We start from the raw sequence: 22549 nt of genomic DNA, 5'->3' as shown, positions 1-22549 counted from the left end.
GTAAGTTCACTGGAGTGTTCTTTGATGATATCATCATCTACTCCAAGACCTTGGAGGAACATAACCAACATCTCCAGGTGATTTTCAAGCTTTGAGGGAGAACAAGCTTTTTATCAATCAAAAGAAGAGCGATTTTTTCTTCAAGAGATTCAATACTTAGGTCATATTATCTCTCAAGATGGTATCTGTATGGATCCATCAAAGTTGGAGGTAATAAAAGCATGGCCTAACCCAATGAATCTACATGAACACTATGGGGAACAACACAACTTTCATTCCTTGTAGTTTTGAGGTGACCCAATCTTGACTCTTCATCATACTTATGTATGGCACTTTTGTATGACATGCACTATGTATAGTCTATAGTTTATGTGATTTCCTCAGTGCATGCCGAAAAGTTTAACTATTGGTATGGTTTTCGTATAGCTTCACAAAACAATGTTTTTGCCTTGCATACTCGATTGAGACACCTGGTCCATGTTTATTATATTCATTTATGCAGGAGGTTCCTTCTAATCCCATGCCTTCTTCTTCAGGAGCCCGTATCATTTTGCTTACCATGTAAAAGATAGAGGTGATGATGGATTCAAACTATGACGCCTGGAAAAAAACCCACCCTCCTAACCAAATGCGCTAGGAGGGTGCAACCTGTAGGGTGTGGGGTGCAACCATACACAAAAAAAAAAGCTCCAGCTGCAGCTCCAGCCAATCCCAGCTGGTCTTTCCTCACCCATTGCACGCGCGCACTTGCACAACTTCTCTTGCTATGCTTACAACACCGCTCGACACATGCTATTCGCCATGTAAAAAAAAATTGCTTCTGTGATGATGAGAAGGAATATTTGTTTTTTTGAAAGTAATTTCTTTTTTGAAACGTGTCCGACCTACACGCACATACTGGCTTTCTGTTTATTAAATTCATATATTCAGGAGATTCCTCCTCTTTTCCATCCTACCGTTTTATTCCCAACGTTGGAACTGACTCTCTAAAAGGAGTGAAGGATTTGAACACAATCACCGGCACGGATCACGACCTTTAGACTTCTTGCGTGACCGGCCCAACAACCGACCATAGCTGGTGGAATTTGCAAACCGCACATCTAAAAAAATGTTGACTAGCGCAACTCAGTAATCAGCTTCCCTCGTCGCCTGTCGTCTGAAGCCTGCACCCCTCCGCGCCTTTCGTCTGAAGTCTCGTGCCCCATGGAGGGTGCCTCGACTTGCCTCGCTTGCGAACGGATCTTCGCCAATTCCCATTAATAAAATTTTAAACAAGATTGGGCCACACCTACGCGCACATAATCGATATGTTATAAGGGGTATGAGCCTCCCGAAAACGGCCACGGGAGGGGACCCCCCACCTAGACACGCTAGCCTCACTCCACGCACTCGTGCACCATGGGGGCTCCACGCAAGGTTCCCTAGGGCACGCTATGACCCTCCTTGAGTGCGGGGGAGCTTGAGGCTACGTGGGGCTAGGGACCCAGAACGCAAGACCCGCGGAACACACAACGGCCGCTGACCCACGGAACGCAACCCGACCCGAGCCGGTCCCGTCCGAGCCGGGCCTCTTGAAGGCAAACGCAACTTGACCGGAGCCGGACCTCTTGAAGACAAACCCCCCCACTTGACCCGAGCCGGTCCCGTCCGAGCCGGGCCCTTTGAAAGCAAAACGCGCCCACCACGCACCTCCACATGACGGCCCCAACTCCGGGCCGTCACATATGTAAACAAACTGTTTATAATTCGCAACAAAAGATAAATACAGAACCGCATTAACACATCAATACTCAATGCTCATACTCATATCATCAAAGTGGCCAGACTGCGCGCACACACTCACGCATGGCCGTAACTTGGAGGTTCGCTTGAAAGTTGAAATCTTTCCGGTCGACAGGCCTCTCGCTCTCAGTGTCTCTGCGTAGCGAAACTCAGCGTGATGGCGTCGCAACAGCTCGACGAGCAGAGTGCTCGCCTGTATCGCATCCGGAGAACAGTCATGCAGATGCTCCGCGACCGAGACTACCTTGTCGCCGACTTCGAGACCTCCATGTCCAAAGACGACTTCCGCGAAAAGTTTGGAGAAGAGCCCAAGCGAGACGATCTTGTCATCATCAAGTCCAAGCGCGCTAACCCTGCTGAACAGGTAGGTCCTCTCTGTGTCTCTCTTCCCCTCACAGAACACCCCACCTGCAGCACAACAACACACACACCCTACACACACTCTGTGTCACACAGATCAATGCATTTTATTGTTCAGCAGTATGGCTTCTTAAGCTTACTGAGTTAAAATTTCTGCCTAGCTTTTTGTTTTTTTCCCAGAAGAAGCGAAGGTTGGGGTGAAGACGATCAAAACATACGCAGAGAGAATGAAAGCTGAGAATGTGCACCGTGCTATCTTAGTGGTGCAGCAACATCTGACCCCCTTTGCCAAACAATGCGTTAGTGAAATGTCCTCTAAGTACCATTTGGAGGTTTTTCAAGTAGGTTCCATGCGCCATTTATGGCCTCTGAAAGTTTGAGAGCTATCTTGTCACAAACTATTGTGCATCTTGATTTTCTGTGCATATGCATGCCTTCAACAGATATTTTTAAGTTTTGCATGTAGCTGTAAATTTGTTTTCCATGCACACTGGATTCTTGTGCTAATTTCAATGCTGAGCTTGACTCATTTAGGATGGTCACTTAAAACAAAGTAATCAGTGCAACATACATTGAGAGTAATTTTTATAGTGAAAAAGATAGACAATCAAGGAAATTACTAGCTATGATCGTATGCTGTTTAGGAGCTTTTGCAAGAACTTACTAGAAGTTGCAAGAACGGCAACAGGTTTGCTTTGTAATTTGAAGGTTTCCATTGGTATTTGAGGTATCAACCGTGTCTTCTCTAGCGCACATGGTTGGTACATTGAAGTGTAGGTTGAAGCTCTTGGAGCTTGTCGTTTAAGTTTAAAGGCAGTCCCTTTACGAATCCGGCTTCTAAGCCTATGGAACTTAACGAAAATTTGGACAGCGTCCCTGGCTTTATTATGAACGGCTTGGATTTTATCCGCCTCCTCCTGCGAAACAGTTATTTCTGTTTCTGGATTCAGCGGCATGTCTTGCTCAACAAAAATTGTGAGAACAATTGTCAAGTTGCAAAGAGTGAGAAGGACATTGGACAACCAAGGAGATATCTAGCTTTGACTGGTTATTGTGAAAAGCTAGGAACTTTTACTATAGCTCGTTGAAACCTTTCTATACGTTAAGAGCAGATGATGGATCACATTAGTAGACACTTCAACTTGACAAGGGAGATAGAAAGAAATCAAATGCAAGAGACACAAGAAGGCAGAGTTCCTTCCCTAGTTGTCACAAGTGCTCAAGCCTTTGTCGTCTTCAAAAAAGCTCAAGTCCTTGGTCGTTTCCACAAATGCTGAAAGAGAGAGATTGCCCAAAAATTGATGATGGTTACAAATGCCCCCAAGAGGTCTTTATATAGGTACTAGCCTAGCCTTTTGGGTGCCCTTGACCTTTGGCTTTTCATTTATCCGATCCTTAGCTTTTCATTTGTCTGACCTTTGGTTTTTCATTTGTCCAACCTTTGGCTTTTTGATTATCCGACCTTTGGATTTTGAATTGTCTGACCTTTGGCTTTTTAATTATCCAATCCCATGGCTTAAGAACGGATGGTGAATCACAATAGCAAACACTTGAACTTAGAGAGAGAGAGAGAGAGAGAGAGAGAGAGAGAGAGAGAGAGAGAGAGAGAGAGAGAGAGAGAGAGAGAGAGAGAGAGCAAACACGAGACACAAGGTGGAGTTTCTTCCTTAGAAGCGTTGGCCCTCAAGACGAGCGTCCCCGAAGGGTATTTCTTTTATATTGCAAAGATGGCCAATAGGAGTTGATGTCACAAGCGCTCAAGGCTCAAGGTTGCATTCCAAACTCTTATTTATCATTCTTTCCATACCGTACTATAAATATTCGTATTGATATTAGTACTTAACGTACTGGTTGTTACTTATATGCACTTATCTGTCACGTGACACATCCCAACCCTATGTGTCCGTGGACAAGCTACACCATAGCAGGGTTCCCGTCAGTTCAGTCAGTCTAGATTAGCAGTCATCTGGCACTTTTGTGAGTCTATGAGTAGACCGTGCACGCCCAGTCACTTAGCTTAGATGCATATCCTCCGGTTGCACACAGCATGATCATCGGAATTCCCATCAGAATCCATTAGCATTAGTTAGGGGAATTTTCCAGTGCATTTAGCCTATTTTCTTATTTATTGGGATTTTCACTTATTATTTTTAAGCGACTTTCCAACAAAAGTAGGTAGGGCAATTTTGCTAAGTTAATATGTAAGCAAACCCAAGTTAGCACTTTCTGGCAGAAGAGGCAGCAAGAGCTTCCCGCTCAACAGGCAACTTCTCAGCAGTACCCCCCTCAACATCAAGATCCATCGCCATCCAAGGCCATCCTTGGCGTTTTTCCCGCGACCAACCACTCTCGGGCCTTAGCGTTTTCAACATTCTCTAGCGCTATGCACATCAGTGGTTCCAACGTTTTCCTATCTCAGTAGATCAACGTTTTTGACATCGGCCATTAGCGTTTTTATTCCCAGCAAGCCAGGGTTTTTGCAAGGATTAGAGGCAGCCAGCGTTAGTGCATTTGCAGCCCCACCGCGTCAGGATGCACAGAGTTTTCAGCCTAGACACAATAGCATATCAGCCCCCAAGACGGTTGCAGATGATCCCCCAACTTTCAGCCATAAAAACGCAGCCAAAAACAGTCATTTTCAGCCACCGAATTAGTCCCCGAATTCAGCGATTAGAAGATCCCAGATTTCAGCCATGGAGTGGTCGTTGTCATCACCGTCGTCGTCATCGGCATAGTCCCATTGCATCAATCCATTGCATTCGCATTGTACGCCTTTGTGCAATCAAAGTAGACCACTCTCGCCGACGAGAGTGGGGCCTTCGGAGGAGGGTTTTACAACCTCTTGATGTCGTATCTCTTCTCTCTCCTTCTCTCAGTCTCATTCACTTGCATGCACAATATCCACTCACTTTGTTCGTGATCATAGCACTCTCCATAAGACGGAAAGCTCTCTCTTTCCCTAAGAACTAAAAGGAACCTTGAGCAATAAAGATCACTAATCTTGAGAAAAAACAACATTCATTCCGTTGCACCTTACATTGGTATCAGAGCTTTGGAAGTGTTCTGCATTACTCAAGGAAAGGACCACAAGAACCACAAGAACCACAAGATTTTTTTTTTTTTGCTTGTTGCGATCGCACGAACCCAAGTTTGCTTGGGCGTGGCAATTTCTAATCGTGTTTTGTTGAAGAGTGACAGGAATCCCAAGAAAGAAGGGCTTGTCCAGCCTCCCCTTGTGGTGTCTCTTTTCACTCATTGAGAGCGGACCGTGCACTTAGCGGCCGGCCAATCAACGTGAGGTGGGAAAAAGCAACCTTGGTGTGAGCGCAAGGCCGCCAAGGGGTGCGCCCGTAGAAAGGAGTAGAACTCGGGTGAAGAGAAGATCCTTCTTCAACGCGATTTGCAAGCGAAAGAAAACCTCAAGAACCTCAAGAACCCCAAGAACCCAAGTTCCTCGTGGACTTAAGAACCCAAGACCCTAAGAACCGCACAAGAACCCACGATTGCAGAATGGTCATCACTCGAAGCGGAATGGATACTTCGCTTGGAGGTGATGAGTATGAGAGAGGCGAAGAAGAATTTTCCCCACCAGGAGGTTTTTCCGACCCTTCCCCATCTACGACAAAGATTGCACTAACTCCTATGGAGGAGTTGGACCACGAAAGAGAAGCAGAAAGAAAAGCCTACGAAGAAGACATGGCAGCCATCGAGGCGTAAGTACCACGAAAGAATGGCAACCATAGCGCGTGAGAGCGAGCAAGCACGCTTGGAAGCCAAAGCAAGACAAGCAGAATTTGATCGTGAGAACAAAGCTCTCAAAGAATAGAGCGACCGACAAAACAAAGAGATGTTGCGACTTTTTTCTCAAGTACAGGCGTACTTTGCACAGAATCACGAAAGGGAGACTCTCTCAGTCTCTCCTTCTCCACAGCATGACACACAGGATTTACATGATTGTGTGAAGCATGATGATGATTTGATTGACAATGATTTGCATGATGATAAGCATGATGATTTGAATGACAATCATGATGATTTGGATGACAAAGATAAGCATGATGATTTGAATGATATTGCTAAGCATGACGATTTGGATGCCAATGACAAGCATGATGATTTGCATGATCAAGATGTGATTTCTCACAAGCATGATGAGTTGCATGAAGAAGATGTGATTGTTCACAAAGATTATGTGTTAGTTGATGCTTTCTCTAGCGAAGCTAACCTCGTTGTAGATTCGATCAATCACCAAGAATCGATCTTGGCTTTCGAGTAGAGGTCCACAGATCCCCCACAAGACGATTCGATATATCCCGAAGAAGCGATCTTGGCTCTCGAGCCTTGGTCCAAAGAACCCTCACAGGAAGTATTATGTGTTTGCATGATTGATACACACGCATTGTTCGAGTGAAGGTTTCGTGTATTTTAGTCAGCATCGTTATGTGATCCCTTTTACTAGGCATGACATATTGTATGTTGAACACGTTTCTCTCATGGATGAGCACGAATGTATGCGGAATTTTTATGAAAAGTTGAAAAGTCTGTATGACAAGAAGTCACATTCTATGTCTCTTCCTTGGCATGACATAGTTTCCGAACGAGCACATGATAGTATGAGCACCAAGCATGGGCATTTCCATGGTGATTTGCCAGAGTTGATTGATTTCGATCACACAGAAAAGATTGGACCTCATTGTTTGCATGTGTTTGATGAACGGGTTGTCACTCCGTCTCTATGTTCATCCACATTGCATACACAATCTTTAGAAAAAACAATATTTTTTTCCTTCACTTTACATGGAATGGGTATGTTTATGGTTTTGTGTTGGAGATGGTTTCAGGAATTTTTAGCCATGGAGATTCTTGAAGACGGAAGAAGCAGGATACTCGACGAAGTTGAAGCATCAAAGGAGCCACAGAAGACTTTGAGTCGCTTTCGGCGCGGCCCAAAGAAGCAAGCGTTGCAGACCTTTATGAAGTTCAAGTACCGCTCGACCCACACAGCAGAGTGGGCCGGTGAAGAGTCCCTTCCAGGATTCCGGATGCTGTTGGCGATCTCCCTCGACGCCATACAGTTCAGTACCAGTACCTCACTTTGAAAAGGAGGGGATGTCACGTGACACATCGCAACCCTGTGTGTCCGCGGACAAGCTACACCATAGCAGGGTTCCCGTCAGTTCAGTCAGTCTAGATTAGCAGTCATCTAGCACTTTTGTGAGTCTATTCGTAGACCGTGCATGCCCAGTCACTTAGCTTAGATGCATGTCCTCCGGTTGCACACAACATGATCATCGGAATTCCCATCAGAATCCATTAGCATCAGTTAGGGGAATTTTCCAGTGCATTTAGCCTATTTTCCTATTTATTGGGATTTTTACTTATTATTTTTAAGTGACTTTCCAACAAAAGTAGGTAGGGCAATTTTGCTAAGTTAATATATAAGCAAACCCAAGTTAGCACTTTCTGGCAGAAGAGGCAGTAGGAGCTTCCCGCTCAACAGGCAACTTCTCAGCAGTACCCCCCTCAGCATCAAGATTTATCGCCATCCAAGGCCATCCTTGGCGTTTTTCCCGCGACCAACCACTCTCAGGCCTTAGCGTTTTCAGCATTCTCTAGCGCTATGCACATCAGCAGTTCCAATGTTTTCATATCTCAGCAGATCAACGTTTTTGACATCGGCCATTAGCGTTTTTATTCCCAGCAGGCCAGCGTTTTTGCAAGGATTAGAAGCAGCCAGCGTTAGTGCATTTGCAGCCCCACCGCGTCGGGATGCACAGAGTTTTCAGCCTAGACACAGTAGCAGATCAGCCCCCAAGACGGGTTGTAGATGATCCCTCAACTTTCAGCCATAAAAACGCAGCCAAAAACAGTCATTTTCAGCCACCAAAACAGTCCCCGAATTCAGCGATTAGAAGATCCCAGATTTCAGCCATGGAGTCGTTGTCGTCATCACCGTCGTCGTCATCGGCATAGTCCCATTGCATCAGTCCATTGCATTCGCATTGTACGCCTTTGTGCAATCAAAGTAGACCACTCTCGCTGACGAGAGTGGGGCCTTCAAAGGAGGGTTTTACAACCTCTCGGTGTCGTATCTCTTCTCTCTCCTTCTCTCAGTCTCATTCACTTGCACGCACAATATCCACTCACTTTGTTCGTGATCATAGCACTCTCCATAAGACGGAAAGCTCTCTCTTTCCCTAAGAACTAAAAGGAACCTTGAGCAATAAAGATCACTAATCTTGAGAAAAAACAACATTCATTCCGCTGCACCTTACATTATCACTACACATACATGCGTGTGTACGCATGTATATTAGGTTATAGGCATATGTATGTATATATGCATACGTGTATGTATACGGTGTGCAATGTATATGTATGCATATTTACATGTGTGCAACCATGCGTAAGTAGACATGTATGTCTAGTAGTAATCAATATTTGATGTATTTTTCATATTGGTAGCGATTACCAACACTATGCAACGTCTTTTATTGTTTTTTCGCATCGGATTTATCGTACCTATCCACCTTATGCAAAATTAGACATAAGCCATAAACACTAGTTTAGTAGACACTGACTTTAAGGTACCGACGCACTAGACAACACAAATCCGGCAGTTGTACAAAGACGACAGTCACATCACATCACATTCAAATCACATCACATAGAATCTAGGACCATGATTCCTGGCAACGTATTTAGCAATCGCATCTAGATCCGCACCGGACCTCATTGATGTCGATTTAACTAATCCCATATCGCGATCATGTCCATGGATTCCGTTATGATCTAGGAGCATGATTCTTGGCAACATATTTAGCGATCGCATCTAGATCTATCCCAGATCTCACTGATGTCGGATTGACTAATATCATATTGCGATCATGTCCATAGATTTCCATCCGTACTCAAGCACTGTCGTATGTGAGTAATGATTTCCGAGGATCCCAATCCATCACACACTGAGTTCATACTGAAGATAGTGGTTCAATCATTCAGTGGTAGCTGTGTGGCCATCTCATCCCGCCGGAACTCTGGATACTCTCACGACAGCTCCATTGAATCATTCGTGATTCAAAATTTATGATTCGTTATCAAGTTCATTTGGGAGCTGTCACTGCTCCAAAATCATCATCATCTCATTCTTAATCCTGTTATCTGTTCACAAATAGCAGGATCTTCCATAAAACATTAGTTTCATACTTAAATCAAAGTTATCTTTAAAATGTCCTATTTTATAAATTCATAAAGCAAAATAATGCTAGTTCCTCCACAATTTTCTATCTAATATCTGTTCTGGAACGAGTATCTGTAACAAACTTGGACACCCCAAGTCAAGATTCTACCGCAACACAACAGAGATTCACTTCAAAATAGTTCACAAAATTGACACCCGACGTAGTTCCGTACCTAGAGGGTATTGGCCCCAAATACTGGCGCCCCTTTTGGTATTTCTTTTTGTATTAATCTGTGTTCAAAGTACAAGAGAGTTGTAACAAACTGCCGACGTGTCAAAGCCTAAAAAAAATGGAGCCAACTTACAGATGTTGGTCGAGGGGCCTAAACCCTAAGAAGAACAAGTAATAGAAGAAGTCCTCCCAACTTATGGACGGGGCCCCAAGTGACATAAAGGATTAAAATAAAGCAGGACCCGCACACACGCAAAAATTGATGATGTGGCAGATTTCCAAAAAATTGCATTGGCATGATGACGTGGCAGGCTGTACAGATTTCCGCATTTTGCGTTGGCTAATGACGTGGCAGCTGTACGGATTTCCGTGATTTACGTTGATAGCTTTTTGGCTTTGCTTTAGGACCAGATGCTTTTGAGTTTGAAGGCTTTTCACTGTAACTACTTTTGGGGCCTAGGGCCTTTAAATATGAGGTTAGGGCTCATTCTCTGGCATGCTTCCTGGAGAAGGTGCAGAGTCTGGAGTACTGGCTTGTACTGTGTTGATGCAATATAAAGAAATACCGAAAGGGGCGCCAAGGTTTGGGGCCAATACTCTCTGGGGTGGAATTCCGACCCTCTCTCGCGTATCGTCTCTCTCTTTCAGTTCAGTTGTTATTGAAGTGTTAAAAGTCTGTTTAGTCTGCTCTTTTCTCTTGGCACGTGGTGCCCGTGTTGTGACAAGAGTAGGTAGGCGCTCACTCTTAGACTCTGCATCCAGATGCTCTGAGAAGTGAGGCCTAGCCCACTAATTTATAAGCACAAGGGATGCCCAAAAGCAGAGCCCAAATCTCAAACTTAAAAAGCAAAGTTCCCAAAAATAATGGGTCTTCCAAAAGCTTTCAAAATTTAAAGCATTCAGCCCCAAAAGCTGACCGTCGTAAATCAGCCAGGGTAGATTGCGCAATTCTGTACGGAATGCCACGTCAACACTTTCTGCGTCGTAAATCTGGGATGCCACGTGTTAGGCTGTCAGCAGCGTCACCATGAAACGCGTTTCGGCAGGTAAGGGTAGGTGAAACGTTTCGGGCCTTGAAACGTTTCGCTCGCCAAGTGAAACACTAGCCGTTTCACTAACAACAAGTTACCATAGTTTTAGTTTCAAAGCCGCTAAATGCACGTTTCGGTCTCACGTTTCACTGTGCTCTCATTTTGGACTGAAACGTTTCGTGGTGAAATGCCACGCTTCATGGTGAAACGTTTCGGCCTTGAAACGTTTCGCGGTTACGTTGGCTGTCAGCCCAATGTGCGGCGCAATTTTCGGGCAGTCATTTCCACAGGGGTTTGTGTGTGTCTGAAGCTAGCCACGTCACCAGTTTGTGACATACCCCTCTCTTGAAAGAATTGTAATCTCCCTTGATTACGCCTGCAAAATAGACAGAGGCCATAAATTGTCTTAGCAAACATTGACTGTTAGTACCGACGCACTAGGCACATCACGTCTAGCACATGTACCAATCGACATCCCATCATCGGACATCACAGGACATCACAGGACATCACATGACAAATCACATTCAAATTCGTTCCAAATCTCAGACTATGATTAATCGGCAACGTACTTAGTAATCGCATCCAGATCCAATTGGGACTTCACTGATGCCCGATTAACTAATCCATATTGCAATCATGAGATATATGAGACCGAAATGTTGCAGTCATTTCGTCTGTCAGTTCGTGCACTCAAACAAGTCAAGTACAAATCAATCAGTATCATTTTCATTTTCGGGAATTCCAGTTCACAAAAGTCATACAACAGAATACTGTCAGCCCAGCAGTATGCCTGAAACCCAAAGGGACATCAATGACTCTATATCAAAAATCGGGGTAATCTGTTGACAAAGGAGCGGAGTGACTCCTCCTCGATACTCCAACTTCTACTCTTCTTGATTACCAGCGGTTGGCTGAATACTATCACTTGGGACGAGCTAGTTTTAATGGTTTTCGACCAGAGGAGCAGTTCAAAACAGGGAAGAAGTAAGGCTTCGAAGCCTTGACCGGTTCTTTCAACAACAACAAGAAGCAGAAGGGTAAGAAGAACTCCACCACCACCAAAGACGAGAAGAGTGATGGCGAGCGTGACGCCTTGAGGGCAAAACGGCATTGCACCATGTAAGGTGCAGCGAAAGAGAATAAGGACTTGCTCGGATCTAGTACTCCGCACACAAACACAAGGGACTCTTTACTTCACTTTAAAGAACTGAACTGAACTGAACTGAAAGAAAATGAGAGACAAGAGAGAGAAAAGAGACGACACAGGGATGTCGGGTCCCAACCCTCAAGGGCCCGCCAGAGCAAGTACTTTCTTTATTCTTGCACAATGCTGCTACAATGACTAAATGCTGAGATGCTGATGCTAATGGGTACTGATGCTGGGTACTGAGGTATTGAAGTTCTAAGTCGAAGACGGGTATTGCTCGTCTATGTTGACGACGACGACGATGACGATGGTGACTGTGACGATGACGACGGTGGTGTCGTCGTCAAGTCCGGGATCTGCGATGACGATGGCGATGACGAAGGTGTCGTTATCAAGATAGGGATTTTGATGACGATGATGATGTCGACGACGACGATGGGGTCGATGACGACGGCGTTAGGGCTGAAAATTGAAACCGCTAGATGCTCTGCTATGGATCTGCTACTGTGGCGGCACTGCGGGGCTGATCTGCAACCGCCGTGTTGTGCAAGGGCTGACATGCAAAAACGCTAGGCTGATCTGGCTGAATTCTGAAAACACTAGGCTGATCTGGGACTAGATGGGGAATCTGGCGAGGATCTGCAACCGGGTGGGAGCGGGTTCTCACGAGGCTAAGGCTGAAAACTGAAAACGCTGGGCTGTCTGCTGAAAATTGAAAACGCCAGGCTGATCTGGTTTCTTCTTCTTGAGAAAACGCTAGGGCTGTTGTTGAGGTGCTGTTGACTGTTGGGTGCCTGCCCCCTTGTGTCCCTGCTTCTTTTGGTTCTACTGAGTGCCCTATGGTTTCTTTTATAGCTCTTTAGCAATTTGCCGTACCTACTTTTCCAACAAACTTACAAAAAGAATTCCAGAGAACCTCATCATGTCCTCACGGATGACATCGTGCTCAGGTGTATGTGGCTGGAGATGTGAGCTATCAGCTGCCTCAACTACAATCTGTCGATGATCCACTTGCTTTGGTAGCCAACTGACAGGGCCTGCGCTATCCAATCCACCCGCCTTCTCCAATACCTGGAGATTGGCATTAACAAATGCGAACCTATCAAGTTGGGGAGTATTGAGCCTACAGAAAGTTAAAACACACCAAGTTAGGCAAAATGCATAGACTAGTCACTGCTGTGAACCATAGAGCGTATGACCAAAGCTAAATTTTCATTGAGAAGCTCACCCGTTTGTATGTATGTCCCCCATTATGCTCCATAGCCTCTCCGCACTAGATGAGCTCACCTCTTGGGACAGGACCCGCAAAGCCAAAGACTGCAACATGGGTGTCACCCCCAAATTTACCCACCATGAAACTGGAAGTGCTTGGTTTTCAACATATTTAGCAATTGCACGAGAAAAATTTCCCCTACCACCTATATGTATAAATTTCTACAACAATCAAGACACAATTAACAAACTCTCAAGACTTTAAAATATGCTCTTTATGACGGTGCTTTGAAGCCTAATACCTATAGACTTTAGAGATCTTTACCTCTATACTCCAAAAGATCCTCTTCTTGTTGATTGTGTGCATGACCATTGCCTCGATAGATTCTCCCACATATTCATTCCATCCAATCGAGCACACGATCGGATCTTTGAGCGTCACTTCTCCAAGCTAGATGTAATATGTGGGCTACACAATGTATAGGATGACGAAACCAATTCCATCTTACATCAAATATGTGAAGCATGATGCTTACCCTACATGTCACAAGTTCACATAATCACATGTGAACTACGATATGTATAATCTCATAAGAGTTAAGACTTGAAAGAAAGAAAAATATTTCAAAAACCTTACCTGTCTGAGCTCAATGACGTGCAATCACGTGTGGCTACCTTCAACTTTGTCATGAACTCGTAGAGGAGACAGAGGGTGGATCCCTCACTATCACATAAGGGTAAAACACTAACAACCGGCTGAAGAGCCGCTTGAAGGCCATCAACATCCCTCCAAAATGTGTTGTTGCAAATCACCCCATCAAGGATCGGCACAGCAATAAGAGTGGTAGATTTTGGCCAATTTAACAGCCTTTCATCTACCACCATATGACACAAGTCATCTTTGCATTTCATCAAGCTCTGCATAAAACAATGAATATTTGAGCTTCACATAAGTATTAAAAATGGAGATTCAAAGAATAGGAAACCTTTGAGAAGCTCACCAACACAAGACAAGAAAGATGTAGCAAAATCGGGTCTTTGCCAGCTTCTTGAGAGCCCATTTGCAATGGGCAGTGAACAACACTAGAGCAAATGATTTCGATGAATGAAGTTGATAAGCTATAGAGCTTTATCAACTAGTGTGGTCACCCATGGTAGTTATAACTGGCATGTACACAGTAGAGGGCGGTAGTATCTCAATTACCTCTTAACTTTACACAAAGCATTTGGAAGATTAGAGAACACAGATGTGTCCAATGAGTAGAATGTCACTGCGCACCCGAGACCGACACCCTGTAGGCCCCAAAGATTGGCGTCCCTTTCGGTATTCCTTTATTCAATTGAAAATAGACGATCCGCACACTTAGATCACACTCTCACAAAGGTGTCCAAACCGAAAACGCAGGTTTTCGACCTGATTTCGGCAGCATAACGGCGCCAGAACCCTAGTAGGTTAAAAGTACTTGTCTAGGACAGATTCCCTCGCAATTTAGAAGCTTTCTGGTGAGTTGTAACAGAAATTTAGAGTGCTGCAATTCCCTGTTTTGCCACTGCCAAGTGCCCAAAGCCATGCCAAGGCCTTCCCGTGGTTCCCGTAGTGTTCCCTTGTAGTTAACGTGCGAAACCCTAAACCTGCAGAAAAACACAACAGGCTGTAATTTTCTGTTTTGCATCGTTTTTAGCAGAGCGAACCCGCCTACGTGTGCCCCAAGGGCTCCCGCACGCAATGGGACAGTTCCCCTGAAAATTGGATGCTTTTTACTCCAGGAAACTCTCCATATCCGCAATCTTTTGTGATGGAACTGTGGGTACGTGTGGGGGATTAACAATCAACTAATCTGGTTCCCGTTCAGAAGGCTCTGCCTTGGCAAATACGCATAAAACCCTTAGAACTTCACAATGAAGCAAAAATTAGCCTCTATCTCAAAATGGGCACCCCCTCTTGCTGAGGTATCCTGCAGGTGGCTCTGCTATCGCCAAGTGTCCAATTTGCCCCTTGTAGTTTAAATTCCTAGTTCCCACCAACTTACAAAGTTGTAAGTGACTTCCTGAGTGGCCCAAATACCTTCTGGTGCACATCAAGGTGGAAAGGTACGGAGTGTACAGTACGTAATCAATACGTAAGGTACGTACTTCTGTACGGATCGGCCTTTAAGGTACGTGACCAATACGTAACATTTCTAACAACAAAAAGAATAGTGACTTTAGCCTTTTTCAGCCTATACATACTAGGAACTACATAGAGTCTAGACATAGATACTACTTCAAACATCCATTAGATACTGCTTCAATGTCCATTAGATACTACTTCAAATGTTATCCGTACTTAACTCTTAGAAAAAGACAGAAAAATGTTATCCGTCTTTTTGCTTCAAATGTTATCCGTACTTAACTCTACCATCAAAAAGACAGAAAAATGGGAATACACTATATGATACAATAAACTTTAGTCCATTGCCCAATGGCAAGATGCCCCTAAAAAAACAAAAAAAAATAAAAAAAAATAAATTTGTGAAAGTGAAAAAAAAAAACGCGTACACTACCTATCCGTATGTACGAAACCGTACCGTACGACTGTACCGTACTGTACGGATCAGTACGTACGTACAGATGCAACCTTGGTGCACATAGGCTCCCATACTCATCAGAATTCAATGCTAACTGGCCGGACCAATCCTAGACCAACCGACCTAGACTCCCGATGTGAGAAATTTGTTCGGCCGTAGCCATTTCACACTAGCCATGCAATGTCCACTTGCACCTTTTCAAGGGTTCTGGGGAAAACAAGTACAAATAAAATAAATAAAAATATGTAGTACATATTTAAAGAAGGCAACAGGAAAAATACACCTCTTGGTGACACACCCCACCCTTGAAATACTTCAAGCGACCTCGCTTGCATGCCAATGATATCTCCTGATATCACATATATTCTATGATGGGAGTCCAAGATATACATGCTTCCGGAAATGTAGCGTTGGACAATAAAACAATCCCACATAGTCCCACCAACCTGGCTACTATGTGTGTGTGTGTGTATACATACATATATATATATATATATATATATATATATATATATATATATATATATATATATACAAGATTATACCGGATGTAGCCCTTTGGAGCAAGGTAAGTGCATGGTTCATGATGCTCAAAGGAGTAGTTAGTATCTACTCTTTCCATACAGAATTTGGCTACAGAAATTTGTGCTTGAGAGTACACCGAAAGACTTTTATGCTTGATATATATATATATAGAATTTGTGCTTGAGAGTACACCGGAAGACTTCTATACTTGATATACTCTTTCCATACAGAAATTTGGCTACAGAAATTTGTGCTTGAGAGTACACCGGAAGACTTCTCAAGCACAAATTTCTGTAGCCAAATTCTGTATGGAAAGAGTAGATACTAACTACTCCTTTGAGCATCATGAACCATGCACTTACCTTGCTCCAAAGGGCTACATCAAGTCACTGTGGGTTCCATCTGAAAGGCTTCAAGATACAGTTGCAATAGTTGAGGTGAGTCGAGCAATTCAGACTCTTCCATCCATTTGGCATCCAACGATGGATAGTTCTTGAACTTCACCAAATAGTGTCTTGCAACCTTCCTTTCTTTATGTGCCAATATCTTTTCTTGAACAAGAATCTCATCCAGTTCTTCCACTTCAGGCTATTCCTCATCAAGCATATTCTTTGGCACATCACCAACAAAGGGCCTTAAAAGTCTGACATGAAAGCATTTTGGTAGCTTCAACATGTAAGCTACATCACTGATCTTTTCTGAAATCTGAAAAGGACCATAATATCGCATGCTTAGCTTAAGAAACAAACGTTCCTTGCCTTTCCTTTTCCTTAACCTGGCCTTTCTAAAGCGCAAAAGTACCCAATCACTAGGTGAAAATACAAGTTCACGTCGATGACGATCAACAACTTTCGTTTGCTTAGCCCGAGTCCTCAAGAGCAATCTTTATCTTCCTGTATGTTTCATCCATATCTTGCACATACTTGTCTGCCTCAAATATCTTGTCCTTGGTTTGCAAAACGTGTGGGACTTTCTTCCCTCCTTCCACTATCTCAAATGGTGCTTTATCTGTTGACGTATGCACTATGTTATTGTAAGCATATTCAACCAATGGGAGATGGTGTTCCCAAGTTTCCTTGTCGACACACAACATTTGAGCAGATCTAGGACAATAAAATTTGCCTTTTTTGATTGTCCGTCAATTGTGGATGAAACGAAGATGAGAACTTTAGCGTAGTGCCCATATTTTCAAACAATGCCTTCTAGAAAAGACTCGTCATACGTGGATCCCTGTCACTGACAATCGATTGAGGCATCCCGCGATACTTAAAGATATTGCTCATGAATATCTTGACCATGTGTTCTGGCTTTATCTTCTTCCTAACATGAATGAAATGGGTATGCTTACTGAACCTACAAATGATAGTCCAAATCCCATCATTGCCTGTTTGCGTTCTTGGAAGATCAAAGATAAAGTCCATCGCTATGCTTTCTCATGGCCTATTAGGGATCGGCAATGGCTGCAACAATCCTTGCCGTTTAGGTGCGAAGCCCTAACCTGCATCACCAAAAATTCGTATAAACCAAAGCTTGACCGAAAGGCTGTCTTGTTGACATCTCCTGAAGCGATTCTCATCTAACGGTATCCGCTTTTCAAATCAATCCTACTGAAACAAGAGGATCCCTGAAGTCTGTCAAGAATATCATTGCTTCTTGGAATCGGAAATCTATTTTTGATGGTGATTTTATTGAGAGCTCTATAGTCAATGCACATCCTCCAAGATCCGTCTTTCTTTAGTAACAATAAAACCAGAGAACAATAAGGTGAAGTACTAGGTTGAATGAGACCCTTTTCAAGGTCCTTCGCTTGGTTCATGATTTCTTCATTCTGGCTCGGCTAACACGGTAAGGTGGCCGGTTCGGTGGTGTGGTTCTGGGAATGAGATCAATAGTATGGTCCTCCGGACGAGATGGGGGTAACTCGCCTGATAGGCCTTTTTGAGAAACAGTCAGCATGTGTGTGCATAAATTCTTTTCATCCTTTGTCCAATTCAGACATGTTCGTTCGTTGTTCATCATTCAATCCTTTCAAATAGATCGAGTAAACAAAGAACCTCATTAATTTTGAAATAGCCGAAGCCGATACAATAGGGACGGACTCGCCCTTCAATTTTACATCATGTATGATTTTCTTGCCCTTCTCATTTGTCAAGGTCGCTTTCTTAGCCCGATAGTCGACCACAACGTTGTTCTTATGGTACCAAGGGATTCCTAGGAGGACGTCACACCCTTCCAAAGGCATGATGTAAAAGTCCTTGTGCCCTAAATACCCCTGACAATGCAAACAAAGTTTGCCAATGACGGGTGTAATGGCTACATCCCGTCCAGGCGCGTCACAAGACGGGCATCACAAAAGAACAGACTGAACAGACTTTTAGCACTTCAATAACAATTGAACTCAAAGAGAGAGACGACACACGACATGGAGTGGCTGAATTCCACCCCAGAGAGTATTGGCCTCAAACCTTGGTACCCCTTTCGGTATTTCTTTATATTGCATCAACACAGCACAAGCCGGTACTCGAGACTCTGCACCTTCTCCAGGAAGCATGCCAGAGAATGAGCCCATGGCCTCATATTTAAAGGCCTTAGGTCCCAAAAGCATTTTACAGTAAAAATGCTTCAAACTCAAAAGTATCTAGTCCAAAAGCAAAGCCAAAAAGTTGCCAACGTAAATCACGGAAATCCGTACAGCCTGTCGCGTCATCAGCCTACACAAAACGTGGAAATCTGTACAGCATGCCACGTCATCAGCCATCGTGATTTTCGAAAATCTGCCAGCTTTTCCTGTGTGTGGGGGTCTTGCTTTATTTTAATTTTTTATGTCACTCAGGGCCTCGGACGGGGTCCCCATAAGTTGGTAGGACTTCTTCTTTTGATACTTGTTCTTCTTAGGGTTTAGGCCCCTCGCCCAGTATCTGCAAGTTGGCTCCATTCTTTAGGGCTTTGACACGTCAACAGTTTGTGACGCCGTCGCTAGAACGTCCTCCGTCTGTGGCCCCATCCTGTCGAGCGTAATCTGGAGCCGTGTCGCCAATTCATGTGAAATGAAGTTGGCCTTGGCTCCTCCATCAAAAAAGATAAGGGGTTCCTGATCTTTCTTTGCCCCATGCGCGGTAAAGTTCTGTACTTCTATCCATCTGGCTTGGATCGGTTTCCATGCAATCCGGTACCAGTCCTGTTTTTATCTTGCCTTTTTTGCCACGTTCTTCCGCTACTCTAGAACTCTCAGGCTGGTCTTGAGTCTGTCCTCGTTGTGCCTTTTTGGGGCACTTTTCGGAGATGTGTCCTAGTTCCCCGCAACCAAAACACTTCCCCTCTTTGAAATAGTCAGCTCTCTCTTCTGCAGTCAATTGGGGTCGTTCATCTTTCTTTTTCTAGGGATTCTTTTTCTTTCTATTTTCATTGGTCGAGGTCTATCTGGTCTTTTGAGACAACTTCATAGTGGGGTAGGTCAAATTCCCAGAATGTATCGAGAATCCCCGTTTCGCATGTCCCATTAGTTGTTGTATAGACTCAGACTTTTGTTCAAGGTAGTAATCTCGGATCTTTGTAGGGAGTCTGCAGCAAAACCGCTCAATCTGCTCTTTAAAAGTGACCTTCTTAAACGAAGAGGTCGGTAGAAGAGAATCCCAAAACCTCTAGCAATATGCGTCCAAAGTGTCACCCTTGGTCATCCGAAGATGCTTCCAAGCGGTTCTCACATCTCATTCGTACTCGTGGGTCAACCAAGAAGAAATAAAGAGTCGTTTGAACTTCAACCACTTGATCGGGGCTTCTTTCTTCAGAAGAAGAGTGGACTACCATGTTCGGGCATTCCCCTTTAAAAACGATGTTGCCCTCCTGATCTTGGATGCTCTGAGTAATGCCCTCCTGAGAAGGCTATGTCAAACTGCTGAATGAAAGCCAAAGCCCTCGGAGCATCTCGAAATTCAGAAAAGGATTCAAATTTGACCGACTGTCCACCCTCTTTAAATTCCTTTCTCTTCTTGCTCTTATCTTCGAGGAAATCATACTGGTTGGCTCTGTAAAAGTGTTTCTTTTTTGCATAAAACATGTGATTGTCGGAGTCCGAACTGTCAGAGGATGACTCCTTCGTAGAACTATTGGAAAGTGGTCAAAATCTGATCTTCTTTGCCTTTTTCTTTTCTTTCCAAAGCTTTGTTTCTTGTTTCGCTTCTTACCCTTTCTGTCCTTCTCGCTCGAGTCGGAAGAGGAAGAGCTAGAAGAACTATTGGAAGAAGAACTGGGTAGTCCTTCAAAACGCACATGCTTCTTCTGTTTTTGTGCAGATGCAAACGAAGATTGACGGCCCAGGTAACCGGGGTAGTCAGTCCCCTTCTTGCGCTTCTTCAATTGCTTCTTCGATGTATTCTTTGTGTCCAGAAAGCTGATTGATTTGGGTCTGAACTACATCATGGATTTCTTCTTCGGTGAACATCCTCGGAGTAGGAGGTCTCTTGATTGCCGGCTTGATTGGTGGCTCGGTGGCTTTATGCCACTGGGTATGCACTTCAGCCATCGACTGCTGAGTCAAAAATTTTGCAAACTGGGGATCTTTGGCAAACTGAAGTATCTGTTCTGTGCACTCGTCAACCTGCTGTCGACGTTGCATTTCCATGAGTTCATATGTGTGGGGCTGCGTGGCCCGTCCCTTTCTTTTGCTAAGTCGCTTGAATTTTTCGTAGTCTCCTCCCTCCTCAGCAGTGCTAGAAGAGGTCGACTGATTCTTTTCGGAATTTATAAGTGCCGCCAGAAGAAGGATCGAATTTCCCAATAGAAGAGAAATCGGCCGTGCTTTTTGATACCACTGTAACAAACTTGGACACCCCAAGTCTAGATTCTGTCGCGAGACAAAAGAGATTCACTTCAAAACACTTCACAATTCAAGGGTCGACACGGCCCGACATAGTTCCATGCCAAGAGAGATCGGCCCCAAAGACTAGCGCCCCTTTCGATATTTCTTTTATATTAATTTTTGAGCAAAGTACAACTCCCGGGGGTGCTCGCTCTCGGACTCTGCGTCTAGATGCTCTGAGAAGTGAGACCCTTGGGATTTATCTATTGTTACAAAGGATGCCAAAAGCAGATTCCCAAAAGCATGTAAACTCAGAAGCATCATGATTCAAAAGTTGCCAGTAATCCAGCAGCACCAAAAGCGGAAATTCCGTATAGTTTCCGTACGGACATGCCACGCCAGCAATCATCGTATTTTGCAACAGTCCGTACAACAATCAACGCAAATCGCGGCCGTCCGTACAACAGCCACGTCAGCAGGTCCTTACGCTTTAAAAAAAAAAGCCTAGGCGTCCCCTCGGCCCCTCCACAGTTGTCCATAAGTTGGAACAACTTATTGGTCATGCCACATCATCAGGTTGTCATAGCAGGGTTGAATCTGGTGCAGATGGGACTGCACGAGAGGGGAGTCACTGTGCTCCTTTGTCGTTGGAAATGGAGCTGGTCTCTTCGAACCAAAGTTACCCGGAACAGGAACGGGGGCCTCCGGAAAGCCCCCCCCCCCCAAAAGGCGAAACGGGAATGGGGGCCCGAACGGTAAGTTTAAAATATGCTTAAATTAGGTTGGATTTAACCTATATGTTAGTAGAGAGCCATACACACCCATTAGTCTAAGTAGAATCCTATTTAGGCATGCTCTGCAATGATTCTTCAGTCTTAAGGCTTACACGCGATTGCGCAATACACAATACATGAATTGGGATCATCCTTCACAAAAGCATCTTGATTCTTCATTGAAAGAACATTAACTCAAAGTTGAAGAATAGAGTCCAGATTCCACTCAAATGCTTGGAGCAAAAAGATGATAGATCATAGATTATAAAGATGGCTTACAAGGCTAGCCAAGGCGCTACAAAAAGACATGTAGAGACTAAGAGTGCTAAATAACAATTGTAAGAGTCAATAGGTGACATGTCAAGACTCAATCACTCATATGGTAGTGCAATACAAAAAGGGGGCAAAGCCGGTGGCCACAAAGGAAACTAATATCAAAAACCGATGAGCAATGAGTCATGACTCATGCCTGATGTTCACCTCTAGGTAGGGGCAGAAGAGCATCCCACCTCCCAATGTGTAGTGTAGTCTTGGACGTCGTGAATATCATCCCAATCCTCCCGCATAGGCTCATCCTCATACGTAGATCCTCCTGCCTCTCCAAGCACCTCTACCTCTGTCTCCATCTCCCACTGTAGAAAGGGATCTGTCACTTTGGATGTTGACTTGCAAAGCATTCTTAAGTTTGCACTGACAAAAACAAGGTCATTTGCTTTCTCCACTCCAAGTCGGTTCCTCTTTCTAGATGCAATGTGGCTATATACACTCCACAATTGCTCCAAGCAAGAGGAGCTAACTGCTTGGTTGAGAATGCGGATGGCAAGTCGTTGAAGATCGGGACCATCTGAACCATTTTCTTGCCACCACAAGACGAAGGAAATCTTGGTGCGATCAATTTGGGCATCGGATGTTCCAAATGTTCCTTGCATATCCCTGTAA

The 22549-nt window shown here is 44.2% G+C and overlaps 1 protein-coding gene across 1 annotated transcript in view; it reads left to right on the top strand.

Annotated features, from left to right (window-relative positions):
* Positions 1 to 1829: 1829 nt before the first annotated feature.
* NRPB5 (Eukaryotic rpb5 RNA polymerase subunit family protein) overlaps positions 1830 to 22549 on the top strand; it is a 60671-nt gene continuing 39951 nt past the window's right edge. Inside the window, exons 1-2 of the mRNA XM_086524116.1 lie at positions 1830 to 2146; positions 2304 to 2483. Of these exons, the coding sequence (XP_086380242.1) occupies positions 1940 to 2146; positions 2304 to 2483 (387 nt within the window). The 5' untranslated portion in view covers positions 1830 to 1939. The remainder of the gene's footprint in view (positions 2147 to 2303; positions 2484 to 22549) is intronic.

The sequence above is a fragment of the Adiantum capillus-veneris genome, chromosome 11 (assembly GCF_014529385.1).
Source record: "Adiantum capillus-veneris isolate H3 chromosome 11, ASM1452938v2, whole genome shotgun sequence".
NCBI lineage: Eukaryota > Viridiplantae > Streptophyta > Polypodiopsida > Polypodiales > Pteridaceae > Adiantum > Adiantum capillus-veneris.
This window is presented reverse-complemented; position numbering and strand designations above follow the sequence as displayed.